The sequence below is a fragment of the Centrocercus urophasianus genome, unplaced genomic scaffold, assembly GCF_019232065.1.
Source record: "Centrocercus urophasianus isolate 14NV4802_14NV808 unplaced genomic scaffold, USGS_Curo_1.0 seq_41, whole genome shotgun sequence".
Classification (NCBI taxonomy): Eukaryota; Metazoa; Chordata; class Aves; order Galliformes; family Phasianidae; genus Centrocercus; species Centrocercus urophasianus.
This window is the reverse complement of record NW_024884989.1, coordinates 3,200,773-3,225,626: the sequence shown is the minus strand read 5'-3', so window position 1 is coordinate 3,225,626 and position 24,854 is coordinate 3,200,773. Positions and strand designations below refer to the sequence as shown.

General features: G+C 42.0%; 1 protein-coding gene and 1 non-coding gene across 2 annotated transcripts; one reads left to right on the top strand and one right to left on the bottom strand.

Annotated features, from left to right (window-relative positions):
- Positions 1-676: 676 nt before the first annotated feature.
- Positions 677-22,864, bottom strand: RAB40B (RAB40B, member RAS oncogene family). The gene is made up of 6 exons (XM_042833277.1): positions 22,677-22,864; positions 5,282-5,342; positions 3,887-3,947; positions 2,911-2,988; positions 2,225-2,447; positions 677-1,816 (listed from the first exon to the last, which is right to left on the bottom strand). Exons 1-6 carry the CDS (start codon positions 22,816-22,818, stop codon positions 1,545-1,547), a joined length of 837 nt encoding a protein of 278 aa, XP_042689211.1. The 5' UTR covers positions 22,819-22,864; the 3' UTR covers positions 677-1,544.
- On the top strand, positions 6,857-6,928 carry TRNAG-UCC. Its single transcript has one exon. It is a non-coding gene; the product is annotated as a tRNA-Gly (tRNA).
- Positions 22,865-24,854: the final 1,990 nt, after the last annotated feature.

The following is a 24,854-nucleotide window of genomic DNA, read 5'->3' as shown; positions in this document are numbered from 1 at the left end:
AGCCAGAACTCCTAGGATTTGGCTGTAACCTCACACAGCTGCAGGCTGCTATGTATGTTTCCTTAAGCTGTGGAGGTGTGATTTCTGCAGTGCACCGGTTTATCCTGACGTGCAGCAATGCCTGTGCAGCTCAGCCCAGCAGATGGAGCCTGCTGGTCATGGAGTGAGCTGCAGCAATGAAAGCAAGCCAGGAGAAATTCCTTCCGCTGCGCTGTGTTTTCCTATTTGATCTTTAAATATGAAACACTTTTCAAGAAGTGCTGCATTTATCAGTCCAGGTCCTGAGATAGCTTTGGCATTTCACTTGCTTTAGTTTTCCCTACTCACACAGAGGGACTGTGGAAACCTAGTCAGATGCAGGGGGAACATTAAGGATTCCTAACTTGATGGTATCTCCCGTTTGTGAAGATGCCTAGAAGAATTACACCATCACCTCAAAGGATTCCTACTGCTCAAAATGAGTCACAATATTCTTCAAAAAGAAGGGGAACGCTTGACCATGTATCCTCCTACATGTCAGTTCACAGTATTGAAGACAGACGTTGTGTTCAAGGTATTTTATCATCCTTTTAAGATGGCTTCATGTTCCTGCTATCCACTTCAGGTACACTGTTCTTCCAGTTCTTCTCAAGGAAGATAAAGACGACTTTCTCCAATGAAATAAAGCTTAGTAGGATTTATTTTCCAGAAGCATTTATTTATTTATTTTTAAATAGTGCTTTTTTTCTTATAAAGCAGGTTTTCAAGTCATGTTCCCTTAACCATAGAATCTTTGGCATTTCCTTCTCAAACTTTCCTGTAGAGTGGTATAAAATGTAATATATATATTTTTTTTCTTTGCAGAAAAATAAGTATTTAAACCACAAATTAATTTCCCAAAGTATTAAATAACATACCAAAAAACTTTATCAAATCCATTACATATACTAATGGGACAAAACCTTGTTGCATATGTGCATCATAATTGTATACACATTTTTAGCTTAGTAAAGTTAGTGCTTTGAAGTCATCAAGGAAGCTTTACCAAACATCCAAATACAGAACTGCAGTATGACTGGAATTGGTTGCACTATTTATAGAATTTACAATGTATACAATACATTGCATTTAAAAACTTCTGCCTGGATATGTAAACCAATGACTCATGGTTTTAATAGTTTGCAAAAAGACAGGATTTTTTTTAAACAATTACACAGTAAGCCACATTCCAGATTTAATGGAATTAAGAACTCAATATAATGATAATTATTCCCCATAGGAAAATACATCAAGTAGTGAAAACAATGGCATCATGCAAGTCAGAAACTAAAATAAAGTGTGCAAGTCCAACAGCAAAACATCACACCCTTTCAGTTGCACTGAACAAGTCACTCATTCCAAAGCAGCATTACCGTAGTGATCAGGCTCCAAATTAGTACTTGTTTTTCTCATTTTTGTCTATGTAGTGTGATACCTACACAGAGTATGCTCTATTAAAAAAAGGAGTCCTCACATTCAACGCTTCACATGAGGGGATTCCATCCAGGTTCCTTTTCCCACAGAGCTTAAGCAATTTTACAGCTGTTTCTTGTACAGTTTTTTGATGAGCTCTGTGGTAGACGGATAATTTTAGCTTTCTTTAAGCTGTTCCTTTTATTGATGTTGCTGGATGTGAGCGAATATGAGCGTCCATGCATCATTCTGGCATTAAGACCGTTGGCCATGGAGAAAGATTTGAGATGGCTTCTTAAGGCAACTGGGAGAGGGAGCTTGTCAACAAGATGCACAGGGGTGCAGGAAACTATGGCACGGCAACAAAGGTCTTGCAGACTCAGTACTTAAAAACAGACATAAAACTTCCATTATAATAGTTTGCTTTTGTCAGCCAAACGCTAGTAGAATAACCAACACTCTGCATGCATGCTGTACTTCTAGGATGAATTCTCATTTCTCTTCCCACATGCTTTCCCACACCTGCATTATCAAAAATATCTGCTGCTTCCATTTCCTACTTATGTATCAATCAAAACTTAGTTCTAGGAAAGACATGCTATTCCTTCCAAAAGCAGGAACAGGTTATGCCTGTAGGTGCATATTTTCTGTTCAGAAAACAAGTTGTATCTGATTCCTGGCTCTTCATTTTGATGTCAGCCAAGGAATCAATTCTCTGGAATTTATTTTTCATTAAGGAACCACAAACCTTTTCCAGGACTAATGTTAAATATTTTCAGCGTATTTTGCTTACCCTTGTTTGGCCTCCAGAGCCTGTCCATTCCATGCCTCATCAATACTATTCTTGCTAGCTCAGTGAAGGACTCTGTAATATTGAAATTACAAAGAGGACTGACTTCAAAAAAAGTCATGCCCAGCCGCTCAGCATAGGTTTGTGCTTGTTCAGTAGACACTTGGCGCTTGAAGGCTAAGTGAAGGCGGTTTCCAACCAGGATTTTTGGTACACCAGGAGCATGCTGAGAAAAGAAAAGCAATACAAAAAATTGGCTCTAATTTTTCCCTTCCCTCAGTTAAAACAGAAGATTTTTCATGAGTTTAGACTGAGTGCCAGGTTGGACAAGATGATCGCTAGAGGTCTCTTTCAGCTTAAGCTATTCTATGATTCTATGATTTAAAAACATCCCTTTCTCACTTGCAGAGAAGATGTGTCAAATCTACAGCAAGAGTGGGACTACAATTTGAAATCTTTGCCCTCCATATGCTTACTGCCAACACCTTTAAAGAAATGAGACACTTCAAGCTGCTATGTTTCTAACTTCCAAAATAGTAAACATAGAAACAGAATGGTAAACTTGGCATCTTGGATGACGCCGTAGTAAGCACTGCCTGCAAATGCCAGTAAAAACAGCAGAAAATATCATAAACTGTCAGTCTTAGTCATCTGCAATAGACTGGTGACAGTCTTGGGTTGTACCTTACCTCATCTATTTCCTTTATCCATCGATCGATGCCATCAAATGACCAACGGTTGGTGATGTCGTACACCAGTATTACTCCCTGTTTTTAAATATACATGTTATTAAAAAAATAAGTTTAACAAAGGCACAAGACAGAAAATACTATCTGTGAATTCTCTGAGTCTGAAATAATCCTGAGAAAGATACTCAGTAAGATACTGAGAAAGATCTTAATGAAGCAGAACCTCGACATTCTATAACACCAAGCCCCAGCTCTCTGTAGACTACTGATATGGTAAGGGACAGAATCCAAAACTTTCTGGAAGGGGGTTATGTACTGGTGAATATTTCTTTTTACAGTAGACAAATGTGATTGATCATTCACACAACACAAGTCACAGTAAATAAATATTAGTGGTCAGATGCAGTAGGTTGAAGATTCAATGCTCTATATAATTCTGGAACATAAACCATGCAATTCTACATGTCGTGAATTAAAGCAGTACTTTGAAATCTGAAACACTAAAATCACTACACTGTGTGTTTGGGTTTTTTGAGAGATTTCATTATAAGTCGATACACTTCGTTACAGTTTTTATTATGTTTGTATTTTCCTGGTGCTCATGAGTTTTGTGTTGGCTGTTCACCTTACCTGGCACACAGCTTCAAAAGGCAGCATTAGCATGCATTTTCACATGGTTAAAGGAAGCTAACAGGCTTAAGTTGTTGATGTAGCCAACAAGAAGGCCTGAAGATATTTATCATTATAGCACACGCTGGTTCAACCACCATCTCATTAATTTCTGCCCCTCCTCCTCCTCTCACCCAAGAAAATCCTGCCCCTTATTATTTCCCAAGTTTCATGTTATCTTTAGACTCTCAGTGCAACTGCATGCAATCTACAAGTGAGCAACAAAAGTCATCACGACAACTTGCTGTCTGTTAAACATTCCTATAATACCATTACTCATCATTAAGGAGAGCAGCATGCAGCTTACCTGAGCACCTCTTGAATATGACCGAAATATGGTGCAGAATCTCCCTTGCCCTGATGTATCCCTAAACAAAATCAGTTACAAATACTTTTAAAAGAAATAGGTGGACTCCAACATTAAGAGTTCAGCTAGGTTTGTGCTGATCAATATCACCCCTCATTCTGTTAGCACACACGTAGTCACTAACGTGTTAAGAGCTGTTCTTATTCTCAACAGGATTTTCCCTCACTGGAATTCAGCCTTTTAAATTTTTCAGATTTTTCAGTGTGAGAGGACAAGAATTTGAAATGTTATTCTTGCACTTGTCCTTGGAAAACAAAGGCTCCTGGTCCAGCATACGTATGCCACTAGACTTTGCATTTAGCTCAGCTTGAAGAAACATTCTGTTTTTGCAGCAGATAAAAAAAGTGGGAGGAAACAATAGCTATCACCAAGGAAACTAATGGAAAAACAGTAAATTCTTGATTACAGCAGCAATAGCTTATTATGAGTTCAGTATGAGGAAGCAGTCTTTAAGGAGACATTGAAAGCATCAAGTACAGAATCACAGTGAAGGATATGCTAAGAAACAAAATTCCCTAAGAATTTTTGAGGTAGGTTGCCAATCTTCAAATGCAGGACACACATTTCTGTATGTGGTCAGGTGCAGAAACATTTCTGATCTGTTATTTTCAGGAGTCCTAAGAATATAATTTCCCTCCACAAAAAGGATTAAAGCATCTCTCAGGTGAGCATTATATGCTGTTTTTACAAAGCTATATAAAATGGAATGCAGTAGAAAAATGAAGTATAAGAACAAATTATCAAGTAATCAAGACACAATATGTCAGAGTACTATTATCCTTCATTGCATTTAACATTTGAAATGTGATCTTGAAATGCATAAAGGCAAAAACAGCCCATGAAGAATAAATTAGACATTTAATTCTAGTATCTTAAAAACTTTCAAATTAAAATAAACATCAACAAGACTTTTAAAGATAGAAGTGGCACAAGATTGTCTGTATCCAGGAGGAAAAGAATATAACTGTAACAACTCATTTTCACCTCCATTTCTCTACCCTATCTGAACACTTTGTGTTCTTACAACTCAGCTCTCCAGTTTGCCTAGATGAAGCTTCCTCAAAAATCACAGTCCATCTCCTGTCTGTCCTGCCCTGACCCTGCTTCCTCCTCTTTTATGCCTTTAGAGAAATTCTAGGCTTACCATTTCATATGAAGTAGATGAAAAATTGAAATAAATACGAAGTAAGCGACTTGCCCAAAGTACTGGCTAGCTGGATTATTCTTCCCCATTTGGCTAAATATTTCTGAGGCATAAGGGTGAACCCAAGCCCCAAAGAGTTGCATTTGTTATGTCTCTGAAATATAAACTATGAGGAACAGTGGAAGACATACCAGAGTTGTAGCTTGATTCGTCGACCATCCAGAAGAATTGTTGTAGTCTTGTAATCTATTCCTGAAGGGAACACAGGCATACAAATCTTACATCAGCTTGAAGTGTATAGTATATGGACAATAGTTACGGACTTCGTAGAAGCTGATCATAAAAGAATTTATGCATTACTACTCTATGGAGTGAATACGTAAAACTAACTTGCTCACATAAAGCTTAGAAGAGTTTTCTTATTTCTTAAGCAAGATTCATTTTAAGTAGATTTCTCAGTATCCCTTCATGTTGATACCCAAAAAAATGCTCAGGTCTTGCTTTGCAGCTTTCTTGGACAAAATGGGAGTAGCTCTTCTGAATTCAGTTAGGTAATACTAACCAGAAGCAGCTATGTAGCTACAGTTGACCCCTGAAAATATCCACCACAATGCTCAGCTGAATGGCTTTGAACACTGTGCTTTAACACTGCATCCACAAAGTGCATCATTATAAACATAAAAAATAAAAAGAAAGCTTCATCTTATTAAGTGTTATCTGAAAAGTTGTGTTCAGTATTCACACATGCCATTCAGTCATGCAACACGACTTCACTGGTGCGTTTTTCTCATGTTTCTCGACTTTGCCATAGACAAGAAACCTCCTGAATGGAACATTTATTCATCAACTCCTCCAAATGAAGTTTAAAAAGCATGAAAACTGAAAATATCCTAAAACATAACAAGACTTGTGCCTTGAAGAGCAGAGAGGTCTTATTTTCTGAGCATAAAATAAACAAGGGAATGAGAAAAAACACACTGATGCAGAAGGACAAATGTAGTGGGAAGAATACCCTAATACTACTTAAGAATTCAGCAGATCTTCTGAGGAAGAGTGCTGAAGGTGATCCCTTGAACTGCCTGTACTTGTACTGCACACAGACAACTACAAAACAACAGAGGTGTGAGGAGACACCCAATGCACTGCAGGAGAGTTCTGCTGGGTACACAGACAGCAGCAAGCTGCAAAATCAGTGGAAGTACTGAGACTTGAAACAGAAGAATCTCAACCGCTTGCTGTGCTGTGAGCCTGCCATCCTTCTGCAGTCTCATCAGCAGTTAGGTACGGGACGAAGAGCACAAGCTGAGAGCTGCCAGGCTGGCAGCACTGCCTGTCAAGGGACTTCTACATCCAAACAGTGGCAGCCCCATGCTGTCACAGAAAGCAGCCCCACCAGCCAGCCAGGAGGTTCTGCTGGAGCACATAAATGGATTGCAAGAATTGTGTAGACAGGCTAGAGGAAGTCTCAGTATCTACTAAAGATGCTGGGTTTTATTAGTTACGATAAGGCAGGTGTAAGATTCATTACTATGGGTGGCCATTAATGCTCAGAATAAAAAGAAGCTGTATAACAGTGTATATAACTGTTCATAATGGTGCATATATCAAATGCTTAGCAATAAGATTTTTTTAGTGTGCTATATTTATGGGAAGAAGGGAGTGAGCAAATTTAAAGCTTAGTAAGACATCTGTCCTGATTGTTACTCTCAAAGAAGGAATGCAGAGCACAGCACGGCAGTAAATGAAGATTTACTGCAACAAGCGCAGCGTTGGTGGTATAGTGGTGAGCATAGCTGCCTTCCAAGCAGTTGACCCGGGTTCGATTCCCGGCCAACGCAATTTGCCTTTTGTCGGGAGCGGATCCTCATCCGGGATAGATAAGGCGGTGTGTGAAGAGCCGTGGGAGCGGAGCGGGCACAGTTCGTGCGCACCTGGACTTCAACAAAGCGCCTCGCCCCGCCTCCCTTCACGGCCTTGCAGGTAAGCGGAGGAGAAGATGGATGAGTGGAGAAGTGAGGCGGGAACACAGCCGCAGAGCAGGGGAGGGCTGATGTGCGGGCAAGGAGCGCAGAGGACCTCGGGGGTCTGGGAGAGTCGGGCGTGGGATAAAGACGAGCAGGTGTTAACGCTGCCGAACGGGAGTTACGGTGCAGCAGCTGCTAGCCGAGTCAGCGCTCCCTCGGTAGGCAAAGGGATGGCGTACAGCTTTTGTGCTGCTTGGCAAATCTGCCCCCCTCCGACTGCTCAAGCGGCGTTTGTCACGGGTACTTGAGAAATACACCGTCCGAGGGAAATGAGGTATGCGCCCAGCTTAAGAATACAGAGTCTTCACTAAACTAAAAAACACAAGACATTGCTCTTTGACATACAGTACGGGTTATCTAAAACAGGAAACGTTCCCCTGGTTACAGATGCGAATGCACTCTTGCCAGAGATGAGTGCACAGCACACAGTGCAGCATCTGTGAGTTTTAGACTGAAGGCAACTCCTCTGTGCACAGCTATCACCCAATTCCTCAACAGCCTCCAAGGATCGCAGAATGCTTTTATTACATCGCATGATGGCATCAGTTCCTTTTCTTAAGATGGATGCTGTAACATAATTGATAAAGCACACAGAGAACCAGGCCCCTGATCTCCATTACAAATAACTCCAGTCATTTTCTAGCTTTTTGTATGTTGAAGTTTACATTCATGGAATAAACAGCAGGTAGAAAAACAACCCATAAAAAACACTTTGCCAATATTGTAATTACATATTGTATTTGCTGATATTATTAGTAGAGCTGAAGCAGTCTTGGACTTCATAGGGGAAAAGATTCAAGAGCGACAGATTTGAAAGAACAACTGCACTGTAGAACTATTAGAAATAGTTTTATCTATCAATGACTTGTTGAATAGTTTGTCATTTCCAGCAGCAATCACTAAACATCTGCCCAACCTGAAAGCCAAGACCAATATATATATAGATACATATATATATTTTTTTTTTTAAAATCCAGCCTATAGAAAAGCTTTGGGCCACGGAACAGACCACAACATAAAAACTGTTTTTGTACTGAAAGAACAAGTTTCATCATTTCAGAAATCCTGAAGAACATAAAACACAGAACAAACCCTGCCCAACTGCACAGCTTGTTCCAGCATCCTGTGCTACTGCTGCTATTTCCCACAGGGTGAAATACTTCCACCAGTTTATCTGGAAGTTCATGGAGACGCAGACCACGATTAGCAAACACTGACATCCCACGCAGCGCACGGACATCCATCCTTCTTCTTAAAGACATACCAAACATAGGAAGTCATTGCAGAGATTCACAGCTGAGTAAACCAGGCACCATGGAGCATGCACCACTGCAAGCTGGCCTTGTTTAGCTGCACATACAGCAAAATATTACATATTTTTCCTTAAGATGACACGCATAAGGTACCTTAAAGATATACTGCTACCAGCTGCTGTTTATGGAAGCATCTATGGGCTTCTGAGAAGATCTCCAAAGAAGAAATAGGTTCAGAAACTTCTGTACTCTTCAGCTGTGATACAGATAGAGCCAGTTGATAATAAGACCTGAGTGTAATATAACCTGAATATTTCTGCATTTGCCACTGATGAAGAATCAAAACAAAGGCCTTTTGCCATGAATCATCAGGAACAGCATGCAGCTACAACAATGAGACCAACAGACGTGGGCTGTGCTGTTGCAGAAATCGAACGTCCTTCCAGAACATTATTCAGTCATTTAGAAATACAGAATAGCTTTGTTGGGATACACGGGCAAGAAGCATTGCTGCAGAGGAAAGGAGAGGAAAGAAACAGGCAGACAGGTCAGAGAGTTCAGCTGCCTGAAGTGAACCAGAAAAACCTCTCAGTGGTGCTTCACACTTTTGTGTAGTTTGGTGTTTTTAATAAATCAAAATGATACAGGCCTCAAGCCACAAACTGAAATTAAAGAACCTCAGACAAGCTGCATCCCTTGCTGGAGAGAATTGCTTTTTTAATATATACTTTTCTTCTCAAACACAAAGCAAACAGCTAGAAAACTGAACTTAGTATTACTACATTTAGGAATGTAGTAAAATTCACCCCAAAATCATTCAGCTGTTTGGTAGCAAACAGGAAGGCATCCTCTCTGCAGCGATGCTTTGCGGCCATTCCATACCATCACTGATGCTTCACTGACTGCACTGCATCCTTGTCAACACTGATCAGTTTTACGTTCCCTGTAAAACTTCTATTCCTCTTGAAGCACACAGTGGCATTCCTGTGATGTGTCTCTTTGGGAAGAATTCTTCGATCATTTCAGTTGCTCATTTTGTCTTTCAGCAAAGGAAGATTACTTTACCAGAAATGTTCTCTGTTACTGAGATTCAGTAATTTACAGTGCAGCTGCCAACTGCAGTACAGCTTTGCAGTAGTGAAGAATACTCCAGCTCAGTTTGAGTGCAACTGGCTACAGACACATCATCAGTTGTATTTTGACAGTTAAAAAAAAAAAACAACAAAAACAAGAAAAAGCAGACAGAATTGTTCACAGGAATGAGATGTTTGTCCAACATTCTAATGGTTTTGAGGTTGTTCTGAGTTTTCTTTGTATCTGTATTTTAATTTAAATAACCTATAGGAGAACAGAGAACATGACCTGACCACATTTCAGAGATTTCCAATGGTTTGCCCAAATTATACAATAAATAATAGTTCTATCAGACACATTAACATCTCCTTCCCATCGTCTGTTTCTGTGCCAAACCTTAAGATTCTACAAAACAAACAGAGCCATAAATAGATACACACAGTCAGTGGGATTCTGAGTCTGGGACGTTTAACAAAGTCAAGCAAAAGCATCCTTCAAAGACTGCTGGCAGCACTGAGAAAACAGGTGGTAGGCTTTAGAGAGTGCTTAAAATGCTTTCATGCATCATTTCCCATTATAAGCCTTCTATGCTATCTACCTTTCTTTATCCATGGCAAAGTTACAGCTTAACATTTCTGCTAGGAACACATTTGTGACTGTCTCAAGTATATTTGAGAAGTGCCACAGCTTCCAAGCCCATTCATTTATCACCCCAACCAAGCAGACCCACACCATGCTTTTGATTCAGAATTCAATTAAGCTGATGTTTGAAACTTCTTACTGCCAATAAACTCTTTGCAATAAAACTGGACCATACAATTTGATATGCAAGCACAAAGGTCAGGTTATGTGACAGTCAGACTTGCCTTCTGCTTGCCATTTCAGAATCACCATCATTTTCCAAATTCTAATCTCTTCTATCACCCTTAATTACTGCAATAAAAGCCATGTGTTTGGAAAGCACAGATTGGGAATTCAGTTTGAAATAAGGATACTGGAATTTTAGATCTAGACTGTTTTCTTCAGCTCATTAATCAAATCACAAGCTGCAATTACACATAATAAGTTTTGCACTCATTTCAAAGATGTGACAATTCTCCCCCCTTTTTTTTTTAATAACAGATTTGGATCAGAAAGCTCTGCTTTTATTTTTATGTTTGCTTATGGTCAGATATGTGAATACCACAGCCTATCCCTCAGCACACTTGTTCTCCTTCAAATGTTTAAAGAAATCAGCTTACAAGAAATCTACTCTTACAAATCAAAATGGTCTTTATTACGCAGAAGCTTTTCATGCTTGCAAGTCCCTAGGGCACCAGGTTAGAATCCAAAAATCTCAGAGCATTTCTCATTGGCTCTAGCCCAGACCACTGTCCTTCAAAGCACAGAAACGGGTACAGGATTAAGAAGTTTGTCATAAACTTATGGCACACCTCCAATGCTTCGTTGAAAACCAAATTACAACTCCAAAACCTGTATGAGCCACAAGATTTAATTAGCCAGATTGCTAATTTACAGAAACAGAACCTATGTTTCTGTCTACTCTCTCATCATCAGTGTTTGTAAGCAAACTAAAGCCAGTACTTCACACGCTGAATTTGCATCCTACCCCCAAAAACTTGCAAACAACTTAAAAGTACATGATTTAATTTATAAAATCATGCCTTAGTTTGCAGAGTTTCTGCTAGGGTGGCTAAATAAAGAGCCAAAACCTCAGAACGATCTCTTTCTGTTCACGCTAAGAGGAAAGAAAATGAAGACTCTGAGACAATATTTCATTTTCCTCCGTCTTAAAATTCAACTGTGCACAAAAAATAGATAGCCTCTGCACAATCCAAATTTACTGCACAAGAAGAAAGATGCGTCCCCACTTCCCCCAGGTCAGGAAGAGGCATCAGTTCATCATTTCCCCTCTTCACTCTTCCAGAAGGAAAGGATATCAGAGGTGTAAGGTAAGCTGGCTGCCTCAACAGCTTGCTGCAAGTTGCAGCTAACTTCCTGAGAAGAATATATTTATAAGTATATATAAACATGTTACTGTTTATAAATAGTAGCACTGCAGGAAAAGGCAATGTTATTATTAGCATTACACAGGGAAAAAAAGCTTTTCGTTGTGTTTTTTTTTTTTTTTTTTTTTTTTAAACATCATCCTATTTTATTAATGAGTTTGAAAGAAGATAGGAAGAGACTAATGTATCAGTTCCAGGAATGTCACATGAGAAGAGTTTTCCTCCACACAGATGTGAAAGAATAAATTGATACAAGGAGACCATAAATAATGGACAATCACAGAATTCCAGTGCCTTATAGATTGACTGGCATCAGGATACAACCTGCAAGCACAGCAACACACTGCTGACTAGAAAACTCATGTGAAAAGACACAAGTTGCAGAGAACAGATTGGGAATGATTGTTACCAGCTGGACAAAGAAATTAGGACCTGACAGAACACTGAGTTACATGTTAAGAGAGATGTGACAAAGATGCCAGCATGAAGGCAGAACAAAGGTGGGGATGAGACACTGAGATGGAGACTGAACAGAGGAGCTGAGCAGAGATACAGAGCAAGAAGTCCAGGCAAACAAAGCGCACAGAACCAGGTAGTGACCAAACCATAAATGGCTGAGTGAAGAGACAGGAGCTTTGAGAAGGACACACACAAAGTGAGGTAGCTGGATAAGAAAAATAGAGTGAAATTTAAGAAACAGTTATGCTCTCCTTTGAGGTCAGAGATGAAGAATTCTGGTCCATTTGATATCAAATTAAAGATGACCATGACCTAGCATCTTCTCACTGTTGCTGTTCTCCAGTTCCTGCAGGTAAGAGCTGGATGGTGACTTGAGAAAGGAGCACAATATTAACAAGTGTTCTCTTTTCCTGAAAAGCTGCTATATCACTTTCGAAGAACATCAGCTCTCAAGGGCAGTCTGTCATATGAGATCTCACACATCTTCCACATTCCTTGCAACTAAACAACGTTGAAATGCGATTGTTTCACCTTTTTTGACATATGAATGTGTCTCAAGATATGACATGGTGTTCTGCACATCCATGGAAAGCTTCACCAGGCTAAGATAGCTAACCTCAAAAGAGTCAAATGGGTTTTATATAAGAACTGCTTGTCCAATAGTCCTTGTGCATATGGATATCCTCCTGGTATAGTAATTCAGCTTCACAGCTAAGGACAAATCATCCTGGTACATAGGGAAAGAAGCAGAGGTAGCCTCCATATCTTCTACAAATTCTACAACTTGAGAAAGAAATGAGAAGCAGCCACGCGCAACTTGCCCTTCTATCTAGAATGCTAGGCTTGAAACGTGGCCAGAATCTGGAAAGAAGAATAGCTTCAAAGCCACCATAAAAATATTAAAAGCAGATGCAATACTTCACATTTTACGACATTTTCCAGAAGAGAACAATGATCTTTTATATCCTGACACTTCATTAGCAGTAAACCAGCTCAGAAATACTTGGCACGACAAGAATCACAAGACCATCCAGCTGTCATTTTTCTGAGCTATAGGTCTAAGAGCTCAGAGAAGAGTTAGAAACCTCCCCAAAACTTCCTTAGGCTTTAAATCAAGCTGCAAATGAATGCTTCTGAAAAATTACACTACTGTTATTAGTTAAGCTTATTAGCACATCATAAAAATTACAACATTGGAATTCTATTTCAGAGGCATACTCCTGTATATTGTGAATTCTGTCATTACAATGAAGATCAAAGTTGGAATTCACAAAGAATAAGTGGAGTAAATGTAAGCACCATAATTTTGCTTTAAAAATATAAAAGCAAAAGCACAGATAATTGAAGAGAAAGAGCTTTCAAGCTATATTGCCAAACCAAAACAACAGAAGACCCATTGCACTCCTTGGATTTGAAATCACAAGCAAAATACATCCTGCAGCAAAGTGGGCTCTCCAGATAATGTTAACAATAACTTGAAGAACTACCAAGTCACAATGTATCTTCCATTATAAAAATAAAGGAAATTAAGTTTGGTTTGGATCAGATATCCAGTTCTTTCCTCTCCTCCTCCCCAGCTATTTCAGCAGAAGAGCTGCCAACATTCTAACTGTACTCTTTTTTTCCAGGAGGAAAACTTCAGAAAGATTTTTTTCCTGGCACTTTGTGTTTAGATTTAAAGGAAAAAGAAAGGCTATATGTTACTAAGATCTTGTTCTCTTCATTGTTTAGTTGGCTTCACTTTTCCATTAAATTAGAATAAACTGATTTGGGGTGAAAAGGACAAAAAGAAATGTCAGGTTGGCCAACATCAGATCAGTTGTATAAATCTCCTGTTCAAACCAGGATCAGCTGTGAGGTCTGGGGATCATCTGTGCAACCTCAACTCTCACAGCTTGGCTCTGAAGAAAATGTTATCCCTCCTACCCATTCTGAACCTCTGAACCTCTTGTTTCAACCTACACCTACGAACTCTTTATGAAGAATGACTCTGTCCCCTTGATGACCAGCCCAGGGGTGCTGGAAGGCTGCTCCTCTGTCCCCCCAGAGGCCTCTCTTCTACCCAGAGGTAACTCATCAGTCTGCAGCCAAGCTTCATTTCAGTCATTACAACTGCAGACTTTTTCTTCACCCCAAAACTATGTGGTCACTTCTCACTTCTTCTGCATTGAATTAGTTGTCCTACAGATGTTGAAGATAAAAGTATGGTGTAGACTGAGAAGTGAGACTGCCTATAAAACCATAGTACTCAACCACCACTGCATTAAACTCCTGTTTGGAGACAAGAAAAGTCATTATACTGCATGTATTCTTGGACTCTGCAATCCTCTTGCTCCAAGACTAAGATCAGGCAAATGATACAGGTCCTTTTAGAATGAACTGAAAAGGAAAATAAAAGTTTAGAGGTTATGAACTTGTTTAAAGTCCCATTTGTCACATTTCTATTTTATAAAGTATGTGCTCAAGTTAAACCACAATCTACAAATTCTGAACTGGTTTGAGAAGTCAAGGTCGTGCAAACTTCACCTGGCATATTTACAGAAGTAAACACAGAGAAAGATCAGAAGGACAGTCATGGGCTGACTGGTATTTCGCAGCATGTACAGGGATAGCATTTCCTTGCTAAAGCAATCAGAATGGGAACACAGACACCCAGATCCATGGAGAGATCCTGCACCCACAAGACTTATACTGACTTAGTCATTCCACTGAACTCATCATCTGCAGGAGCCTCTCCTCCTCAGCCTGCTTGTGAAAAAGCATTAGGAAGGCAGCCTGCTGGGTCTGAATTTTCCAGCTGGCAGTTTCATGTTTCTTAAATATGTTGAGGTGCTGTATTAAAGTCAGCTTGCAAACGAAGCACAAGGGCACAGGAGCTGCATTAATGATTTCATCTCTAAAATTTGTAAGTTACTTTGTTTTGAAGTCCATGGAATAACAGCCCCCTTCTGCTTTTTAAATTAAACTTTTTTTTTTTTTAATTAATATCTTTTCTGTTTCATACAAGCAACAATAACAGCCCACTTTCTATAACAACAAGCAAATTGAGCATTAAATCCTCAAATAGGCTTTTGACTGTTTCTTCAATATATTCATTGGAATAGCAGGCATTCTTGGCTATTTCAGTTTGCTGATGTGGGATCACAACAGACATACACTGCTAAGGCCAGGGCAGGGCTCCCTGCATGCAATCACAGTCCAGAGGAGAAATGGCAGGAGCCTCCTAGTGAGGTACTGACTGCCAAGTTGTGCTGAACAAACACAGTATAAAACTAGGCTGAAGAGCAGAGAGGTAAAATGCGAGCCATCAGCCTGGGACACACCTTACACTAAACAAATTACAGTCACAAGCCATCAGCCTGCATTTGACACAAGCCATCAGCCTGCATTTGAAAGTGCAAGAGATGAGCCACAACTCATATAAGGCAAATGCGTCACTCTTGGACTGCAGTTCACTTCTAAATGTGGCCACATGTTCAGTCTCCTTTATTACATCTGCACATAAACATGGGTCTTAAACTAGCTACGTATTTAGAATCGCTGGGAGTTTTCATTAGATAGGTCATCTCCTGAGTCAAGAATGAAAACAGTTCTGTGCAAGTACACTTAAAGACACTATGAAAACAGGTATTGCTAGGAGCTCATGTTATATGAATGTGAAGCTGAGATCCAAAAATAATACACTGGGAGAAACTCTGGATGGTTTGATTTTGCATTGACTCAAGAAATCACATGTTAAGTTCTTAAAAATAAGCTGACAAAACAGATGGAAATCTCCCCACTAAAAATTCTCATCAGCTTTTCCACCCCCATACATAAAACTACCAGCGTCTACACTGAAATCCAGTGTTCCAGAAAAGATGTCAGTGCCCAACGCTCTGGGCCAACAGCCCGTGCTCTCCCATACGCTCCCACCTATTGCACTCACCTCTGTCTCCTGGCAGCCCTTGCTGACCGCACACAGTTCCTGCACACCAGCAAATCCAACACCACAGAGAAAAACAGTGAAGCTGTTATATCAGCTTTCAGCTTAGCACGAGGCTGTGTCTCACGAACAATAAAGAGCTTTCCCATTTCCCTGCTTCTAACAACAAACACAATTCCAAAATGCTCAATCTTTAACATTCACATGCCTACAGAACCGTCCTATGTTACCGACCTGACAGAGAAGTTTCTGTATGTGTGTAAGGGTGTTTTCCCTGCTAGGCCCCGCTCCCCCTTCTTCCCCACTTCAAAAGCAGTTATTTTTGTTTACTACGAGGATTCTCACCTTAGCTAAAGCACAGCTCAGAGATTTGGTCCAGCTCTAAGAGCAACTTCCTTGGTGACTTGCAGCCCTCAGGGCTATAAAAGGCACACCTCCTGCAGAGAGCTACCAGCAAGGTCCAAAGAAAGACTCATGAATTCCTTCTTCCAATATATGAAGCCAGAATAACAGCCTGACTAACAGACCAAACAAAAATGCAATCATACCATAGCAGGCATGTGCCACATTAAAGCCTCAGGCTACTATAAATAAGGGAGCAGTGTCAGTTTCTAGACCTTTAAGCCTCCTCCACTCCTGGGCAGACATGAGATTAGAGCTTCCTACTAATTAGCTTTCAATTTCTCCTTAGATTTGAGTGACAGTGCAGATACATAACAGCTGCTGTGAACACCAGTGTTTTTGTAGACTTTGCCCTGAATAGGTACTAAATTATAATGCTGACACAGAAGGCTTTATTCCACCTTTCTGGAAGACTGGATATTCCACATGCGCTATATCAACGATCAGTAAATCGGTGCCTTAGCTGCAACAGCTTCACTTTGCTGTGGGACTCCCAGTTGTGACTGTCTGCCTACTTAACCAGTTCATACTTTATTACAACACAGGAAGGCATAACAAAAAAGAATAATTATTTGTATGGATGTGTTCCACTGTATCAACAGTGAAAAGTGGATGGAAAAAGCACAGCAAGCTCAAAACAAATTTGTCTGGTGTATCAGAACCTTGCTTGAGATTTTCCTTAAAGAAAACCAGCGCGACAAACTCCAGCCCATGTCAAGGACTGGATAAAATGGTACTGCTTTTCTGTATTTTCAGTCTCGCATTAAACAAAATCCAGAGAAACTAAATAATATTGGATAGAAATATTTTTTTTTTTAATTAACCAATTTCTATTCTTCATCCCATTTTGCATTCTCATTATATTCCCAGAACAAGAGCAAGTTTACAGCAATATGTAAATGTATTTTAATCAACATTGCACATATGAGCACCTTTTGGGTTAGGTCAAAGCAACTTAAAAGACTGAAATGAGCCTGAAGTCTGACCGCTTTCCAAACCAGCCTGGACTTTTCCTTTCATGTTGCACACCTGTCTGGGAGCTTCCTGGTAATTTTGTTTATTTACAGTCTCTTTCCCACTCCTGCACATCTGTGAAAAATTAAAGGGAGGAGAAAAAAGAAAAAAAAAAGGACACCAGTAGGGAAAAAAAAGGACACCCAAGGGAAATGGAGACAGGCAGCACAGTGAGCTAGAGAACAGGCATGAGAAAGACAAAGGAGAACCTGAGCTACTGCTGTAACCATTTTTGCCACAACAAACCCAAGTAGCAGTAGCAGGTATCAAATTCCAACATGTCTGTGCAGGTGAGCTTTAGGCAGGTAATTGGTATTATATATGGTATAACAGGTATTGCTAAGATGAGGAGAGAGATGGGGAGAACAGCAGTTCTTGCCCACTGATCAAGGGGGTCTGCAGACCTCAGGGTGAGACAGCCTACCTCCTCACCTTCATGAAATGCAACTCTCGGCCATGAGACAGATGCAAGCTCCTGATTCCAATGTTGCTGAGTAACATTAAGCCAAAGAAATGATTTCACTACATTAGGCTGAAGGAAGCTGGTTGAATAGAAGTATGTAACAAAGCAAAACTAATTTTATGGAAGTTTCAAAGAAACTTAGGAAAACCTATGAACTACCATTCATGCCTAGGATTACTACTTCTCCATTAAATCAAGTTGCAAGTGATTAGTGATTAGACTTGCAAGTGCAAGTGATTATTTTTTTATTATTATTATTATTATTTTTATTATTATTTTTTATTATTAATTGTTCCAACAGATGTGCAAGACCAGCTAGAAACAAGAAAACCCCAACAAAACAAATCCACTGACTGACCTGGCAGTCACAGACAACATGAAAGGACCCTTTATCTGTGTTTATATACAGAAAAAAGGTTAAAAAAAAGAAAAAAAAAAAAAGGTTACACTTAAGTCTGCTTCCACACATGGGGGAAAATGCACTGGTCTCATGAGGCAGGCATGTCTTATAAAGTAATAGAGGGGCTCTTTCTCCACATGCATCACATACTACAACCCAGAATTAATGTAGTCCTTCTTGGAAGGCAGCACTGAAGGAGCAGTTGTAACCAGCACACTCAGAGCTGCATCCATCACTGCTTCACAGGCCCATCCCAAAAGAAGTCAGACGCCCTGTCTAAAACACCAGTGCCATGGCAGCCCATAATAACAACATAAGAAACCAGTTGCCTTCTTGGCACTTAGCTTTTGTATGAGATCAAATCCCACCTGCTTCTCCTTTCTACAAAAATGCTGATTTACACGTTTTTAACTGAGATGAGTGGGCACACAAATGAATTTTAACGTAATTTAAAGGGAAGTGGGGGAGGAATTCATGCCTTTTGGAAAGCTACCCCATAACAGCAAAGTGATCAATTATTGTTCTCCCTGAGATGCAACATAAAAAGGTCACTGAGGGAGAAAGGATGAAAGAATTTGCCAGTGTAAACCTGGGGTTCCTGCAAGAAAAGGACTAGTAGTGCATTAAGTGCAGGCAATCACTCCTTTCAGCCCCCGTGTCAAGCAATCTCATCACAAGCAAAATTTTTTCTATTTTAATGTGAAAGCAAAAACAGAACCCAGCTGAATAAAAATCTGTTGGTGCAAGGCAAGAAAATATTTTTCTGCGCAGTGACAGAACATCTAAGGTATTATATTCTATTTCCTCTAAATATATTCTGATGATAAGTTAGCAATACTTAGCAGCAAAGTTTCTGCAGCTCCCTAAGATCATCTTTGTGCATTTTTTTCCTTATCAAGCGTGTCCAACCTGCAATATTTCAGTTTTCAGCAAGATGTGGGAAACCTCTAACAGCAGGTTACCCAGACAACTAACCTTACTGCCTACCTACCCACCTTCAGAATAACTGCTTCCTGGATTATCTTTATGAATCGTGCTCACTAATGTATCTTCCATAGCAGTCCCTACTTTGTTATGTTAATAAAGCTTCTTCTCTTCTTTCCAAGCCAGAGCCCTCTGGTCATTAAGAATTCAGAGATGAAGAGGCTGTATTTCATCTTACTAGCTGTATTATGCCAAATGCTTTCATACTACAGCTCCTGGACCAGCAGCAGCTTGCAGAGACTTGAGAGACCACACGATGCTGGCTTCCCTTCCTGCCTCCAGATTTTATATCAATTTTTTGTACTGACAAAAAATAGTAAGACACGTGACTGCTGTATTTTCCCAGGAATGAGAGAGACTGCAGGTTTATTTTTGAATAACTAGTCAAAGTGTCTGCGAAAAAATTATTTCTGGTTTATAAAACTGAAGTTTGAGCCCATACACATGAGATGGCACAATTACACAGCTCATAGATGAACACAAAGCCTTTGGGCATTCAAAAGCTAAACAAAAAATCCAAACAAACTACCACACCAAAAAAAACCCAAACGATAGCACATGCTGTTCTGGTCAACTCTGTGTTTTACTTTGTCTTCATTCTCGTTGCTTGCTCAAATAATCTGATGCTGCCGAAGACAACAAGCAGCGTTCTTTGCTGATCAGCCCATCCTCACCACGTCTTCCTCCTACCTCTCTTCACGTCCTGCAGGGCTCACTTCAATTCTCCTCCTGTTTATCAATCTTTTAAGTCAAATCAGAAAGTGAGTCATAACACCAACAGGATGTTTAGCTTGCTCCCTCTCACAGCATCTCCATTCTCACAGCCCGCACAGGTCTCCCACAGCTGCATCCTATGTTGCTGTACTCAAGTGATGCAGGAAGAGCTGAAGGGATATTAGGGGATAACAACTGGTAAGCATACATGCAAGTGTTCAAAAGTCCTCCACATTTGGTACAGTGGAGAACATTATACCTTGAAAAACAGAGATGGATGAAGAGCAAGAAAGTATTTTCTACAAATTTTCCACAGTTCAAGTTAACATCTTTCATTAAGTGAGATGTAACGGTATGCTGTGGTTGTGTAAACAAAATCTTAATTATACCACAGTTGCACAAAATGTAAGATTAAATCACAGAATCACAGAATGGCCAGGGTTGGAAGGGACCTCAAGGATCGTGAATCTCCAATCCCCCTGCCACATGCTGGGCCACCAACCTCCATATTTAATGCTAGACCAGACTGCTCAGAGCCCCATCCAACCTGGCCTTGAACACCTCCAGGGACGGAGCATCCACAGCCTCTCTGGGCAGCTGTTCCAGCACCTCACCACTCTGGGTAAAGAATTTTCCCCTGATGTCCGACCTCAATCTCCCCTCCCTCAACTTAAGAACATTTTCCCTTGTCCTGCTGTTATCAACCCTTTCAAAGAGTTGATTCCCCTCCCCTCTGTAGGCTCCCTTTAGGTACTGAAATGCTGCAATGAGGTCACCCCACAGCCTTCTTTTTTCCAGGCTGAACAAGCCCAGCTCCCTCAGCCTGTCTTCGTAGGGGAGGTGCTCCAGTCCCCTGATCATCTTAGTGGCCCTCCTCTGGACCCTCTCCAATACTTCCCTATTTTTTTTGTACTGGGGGCTCCATATTGGACACAGTATTCCAGATGGGGCCTCACAAGAACAGAGTAGAGGGGGACAATCACCTCCCAGTCCCTGCTGCCACCCCTCTTTTGATGGAGCCCAGGATACCATTTGCCTTCCAAGCAGCAAGGGCACACTGCTGGCTCACGCTAAGTTTTTCATCTATCAAGACCCCCAGGTCTTTCTCCACAGGGCTGCTCTCAAGGACTGTTCCTTCCAGTCTGTATGGATGCCAGGCCAAAGTGCAAAACTCTGAACCTCATCAGGTTCACCCGGGCCCACCTTTCCAGCCTCTCGAGGTCCCTCTGAATGGCATCCCTTCCTTCAGCTGTGTCGACCACACCACTCAGCTTGGTGTCATCAGCAAACTTGCTGAGGGTGCACTTGATTCCATCATCGCTGCCACTGATAAAGATGTTAAAGAGCACCAGTCCCAAGACAGACCCCTGGGGACGCCGCTCATTACCGTGTTCCTTTACAGCCCAGGACCACATCCTCCATTACATCTGCCCTCACTTGTGTCTCACACCCCTCTCTTCACATGTGCACATCAGCTTGTGGCTACAACTCCTTTCTCTCTCCATGGAAGAACAACCTGCGCATAAGAGGTTTGGTGAGACATGAATAACTGGATCTGCCTGTGTACAGTTAAGACTGGTGAAGAGACCACAATCCACAAAGCACAGCACAGAACGTACAGCCTCGTGTGAAAATATTTTAGAGATGTTATGAATGAAGATTCTCCAAGCGGCACATGAAGTACTCACTAAATAATTCCAAGAGAATATTTGTATTTCTTGGCTGTCAAGAGGTGCACTCACAGAGATACCAACACAATTTAAATGTGATTTGCATGCAAGCCATGAGTAGCACAAGGTTTATATTCAAGGACTAAAGTATGATCTATGAGCTTGGGAGCTGGTCAAAAACTGTTATGTGAAGGCATACTGGCGATTGCACTGCTGCTGCTGAATAAGGATGTATAAACTTAGACCTGAATAAGGATGTACAGAACCGGGCCAGACTTGGCTTGCTCCCCCCTGAAGCCCTTTCCCCTTTTTCTCCAGTCACCTGGAGGATCCAGACTGAGGAGAGTGCAACATCCTAAGGAGGAAGGTAGCAAAAGCTATTAAGTAAACATCTTAAGATGCACGCAGATACCTTCGAGGCGCAGTCTGACTCATAAACAACCACAAAAAGAACTCTCCACCTCCACCCACTCCCTTGCTTTGATTCAGTGCAACGAACTCAATATAATAACAAATGCAAAGCCTTCCAAATGAATTAACTAGTCAGAGACTTATAGTAGCAGTAATTTGAAGCAACGGGTAATTTTACAAGATCGCTTGTTTTTTAATAACTCACACAATAGGTTTGCAGTAGGAAGGAAAAGGGGAGACTAGAGTTGTGTTCTAGGAAAATAGGTCAGGACACATGAAGAGAACAGGGAGAAAGAAGGAAAAAAAAATCCCTTTTCCCAAAGCCACTGGCTAGGGAATCAGCTGGCAGTGTTCAGAACTCTCGTCTGCAGACAGAACATACCTGGCATGGATGAGGCTCTTCTGTCTTGCCCTTTAAAAAGCTTAAGTGAAAGAACACACTACAAACGCGAACCTTGGTCTTAAAGGGCCACTCTTCTGATGTGGAAGAGCGATAAACAGGGAGAAAAAGCAATCTCTTCTTCCAGCGAAAGCTGTTTCAGAGCAAATACATTTGCTGTTTCACGGATACTTACAAGAACAAGATTTTTCCTAGCGTTTCTCTTCCTTTACGGATGGCTGTTCAGTAAAAGAAATCTCACCACCCTGACAACGCGTTCTGTGTATGAAGCTGCACAGCGCAGATGGCCCGCACGGCCCGTTACACCGCGTCGGGATCCCGCTCCGCCGGCAGCTCCGCGTCCCCGCACGGCGCAGCCGGTCCCGCGGGCGGGGCGGCCCTTACCCATGTGATAGCCGTAGGGCGACTCGGCGGCGCCGTCCTGCAGGCTGGCCAGGATCTCGCCCTTACCCACGTCGCTGTCTCCCACCAGCAGGAACTTCAGCAGAAAGTCGTAGGCTCTCCCCGGGCTGCCCGCCTGGCTCATCCTCCGCGCCGGCTCAGCTCCCGCGGCCCATCCCGGCGGCGAGGACACGGTGGCGGGCGGCGGCGCGGGCGGGCGGCGGCATGACCTGATCGCCGGGAGCGCTGCGGTCCCGTCGTGCCCGAAGCCCGGTGTCAGCGGCGGGGAACGGCGGCGGAGCGCGTCATGTCGCGACAGAACGAAGATAGTCGTCTTTCGCGACAGACGGCGCCGACCTCCTGTCGCGGCTCGGGAAGGCGAAGGGGTTCGGCTCAGCGGGGAGTCGGTCCCGTCCCGCTCCGCCCGTCCGTCCCCGCCTCACCGCCTACCCGCGCCGAACCGCAGCCGCGCTCGCTCAGCCCTCATCCCGCTGCCGAGCCGTTCTGACAGAACGCGGGGCCCCGCCCCCCAGCCATGCTATTGGACCGCTCCCGCCCGGCCCCGCCTCCCTCAGCATTCTTTGGTGAGCGGTAACAACAGCCCCGTCCATCCTCGCGTCGCTGCGGCCGCCCTGCGCCGCCTATTGGCGCACCCGTCTGAGGTAACCCCGCCCACCTCGGCTCCCATTGCGGGGCCGCGCACCTCGAACGCCCCCTCCTCGTGTTTCTAGCGGGAGACAGGGGCTCAGTTGCTACAGGGTTTCAAGCAAGCCATTGGCTCGTTAGCCCATCAATCTCGCTAAGTCCCACCTCCCCGCCGAAGCTAGTGCTCCAGGCCACGTGTTCGAACCCCGGGAAAACAGCACCGACAGGCAGGGAAACGGGGCGTTTGGGGGGAAGTGCTGAATCTCCGCGTGTCGGCAGCTCGGAAATAAATTCAGAACCAAAACAAATTCAGATCGATGCATCACCTCGAATCCCAGGTACTGGCAGGAATATCTCCTTTCTGACATCTCATCGTAACACCTCTGCTCACCCCGAGCCTTTGTGACCTTGCCAGCTGCTTGTCTGCCAGCAGACAGAATTTGAAACGTTTCTTTAGAAAAAGAAATGGTTAGCCCTAGTAATTCCCAAGTCTGAAGAGAACACTTAGTAGAGTCAAACTGGCGAGAAACATTTCCACAAAGAAACAAACAAATGAGCTGTATCCACAAAGCACTGCTCCACATAGAAACTACAGCTTGACAAAAGGTCTTTTTGTCCCTTTTTGTACTGAAAACACCCACAAATACACACATGCTTTGCCCAAACCACATTTAATTCCAAGGAAGTATTATATACACCATGCATGTTGGACTTTTTCTGCATTACCTACACTCAAACATAAACCTGACACTGAAATATGTCTGTATGTTGTATTTCTGCTCAAAATAAGAGAAAAACACATCCTTCTCTAAGAAAATCTGTTAGCATGGATACGATACAAAGTCAAGTTACTCATCTCTTCAAAAATTCATCATGCGCTCATTTCATAATTGCAAAGAAAGCTGCCAACTCAGACTCACACCACCGTATCTCTCACTGCTATTGCTAATGCTGTGCAACCCAAAAGACCACAAAGCACATTGCAGCCGTGGGCATCAGAACATCACATTCCCACAGTAGGGCAGACAATCCCCTCACTGCTGTACTTCTGCATCCAACAGTTACATATTCTTCATAAAAAGTCCAAGTCCAGCTGGAAGTGGGGAAGATAATTTACAACAACAAACAACAGTTTCCCAGGCTCCAGTGCTTTGCTGTCGAAGATGTACACGGAGATGTGCTCTTCTTCCTGATGCGTCATCCGAGCGTACATCTCAGTTTTCAATGGGCTAAATGCAAGCAGAGCAGACCTTTGTATTCCTGCTATGCAGTACAGCCCTGGGCATCAGGAAACTGTGCTCCGATCCCACTTCCAGCAGAGATTTCCTTTATGAACTCAGCCAGCTCCCTCCAATTCTTTCTGCCTCAGCTTCCCAGAGCGATTTGCCACATCCAGTACAGACTGTCATGGGATTTAACCCACAACTCTCACTGGAGTGCTTTCAGATGCTGTAAGAAAAAAAAATTAAGTACAAACTAATCATTATATTTTGCTTTACTGAAATTGTGTTTAATTTTTCCCAAAGTTCACTACAG

What these genes read in the sequence shown, in the direction of transcription:
- RAB40B (XM_042833277.1), bottom strand. Translation starts at nt 22,818, where the DNA reads ATGAGCCAGGCGGGCAGCCCGGGGAGAGCCTACGACTTTCTGCTGAAG. An exon ending in GCCCTACGGCTATCACATGG is followed by an intron (nt 5,343 to 22,676) that starts GTAAGGGCCGCC and finishes TGTTCCCTTCAG; the next exon opens with GAATAGATTACAAGACTACA. An exon ending in GGATAAAGGAAATAGATGAG is followed by an intron (nt 2,448 to 2,910) that starts GTAAGGTACAAC and finishes TTCTTTTCTCAG; the next exon opens with CATGCTCCTGGTGTACCAAA.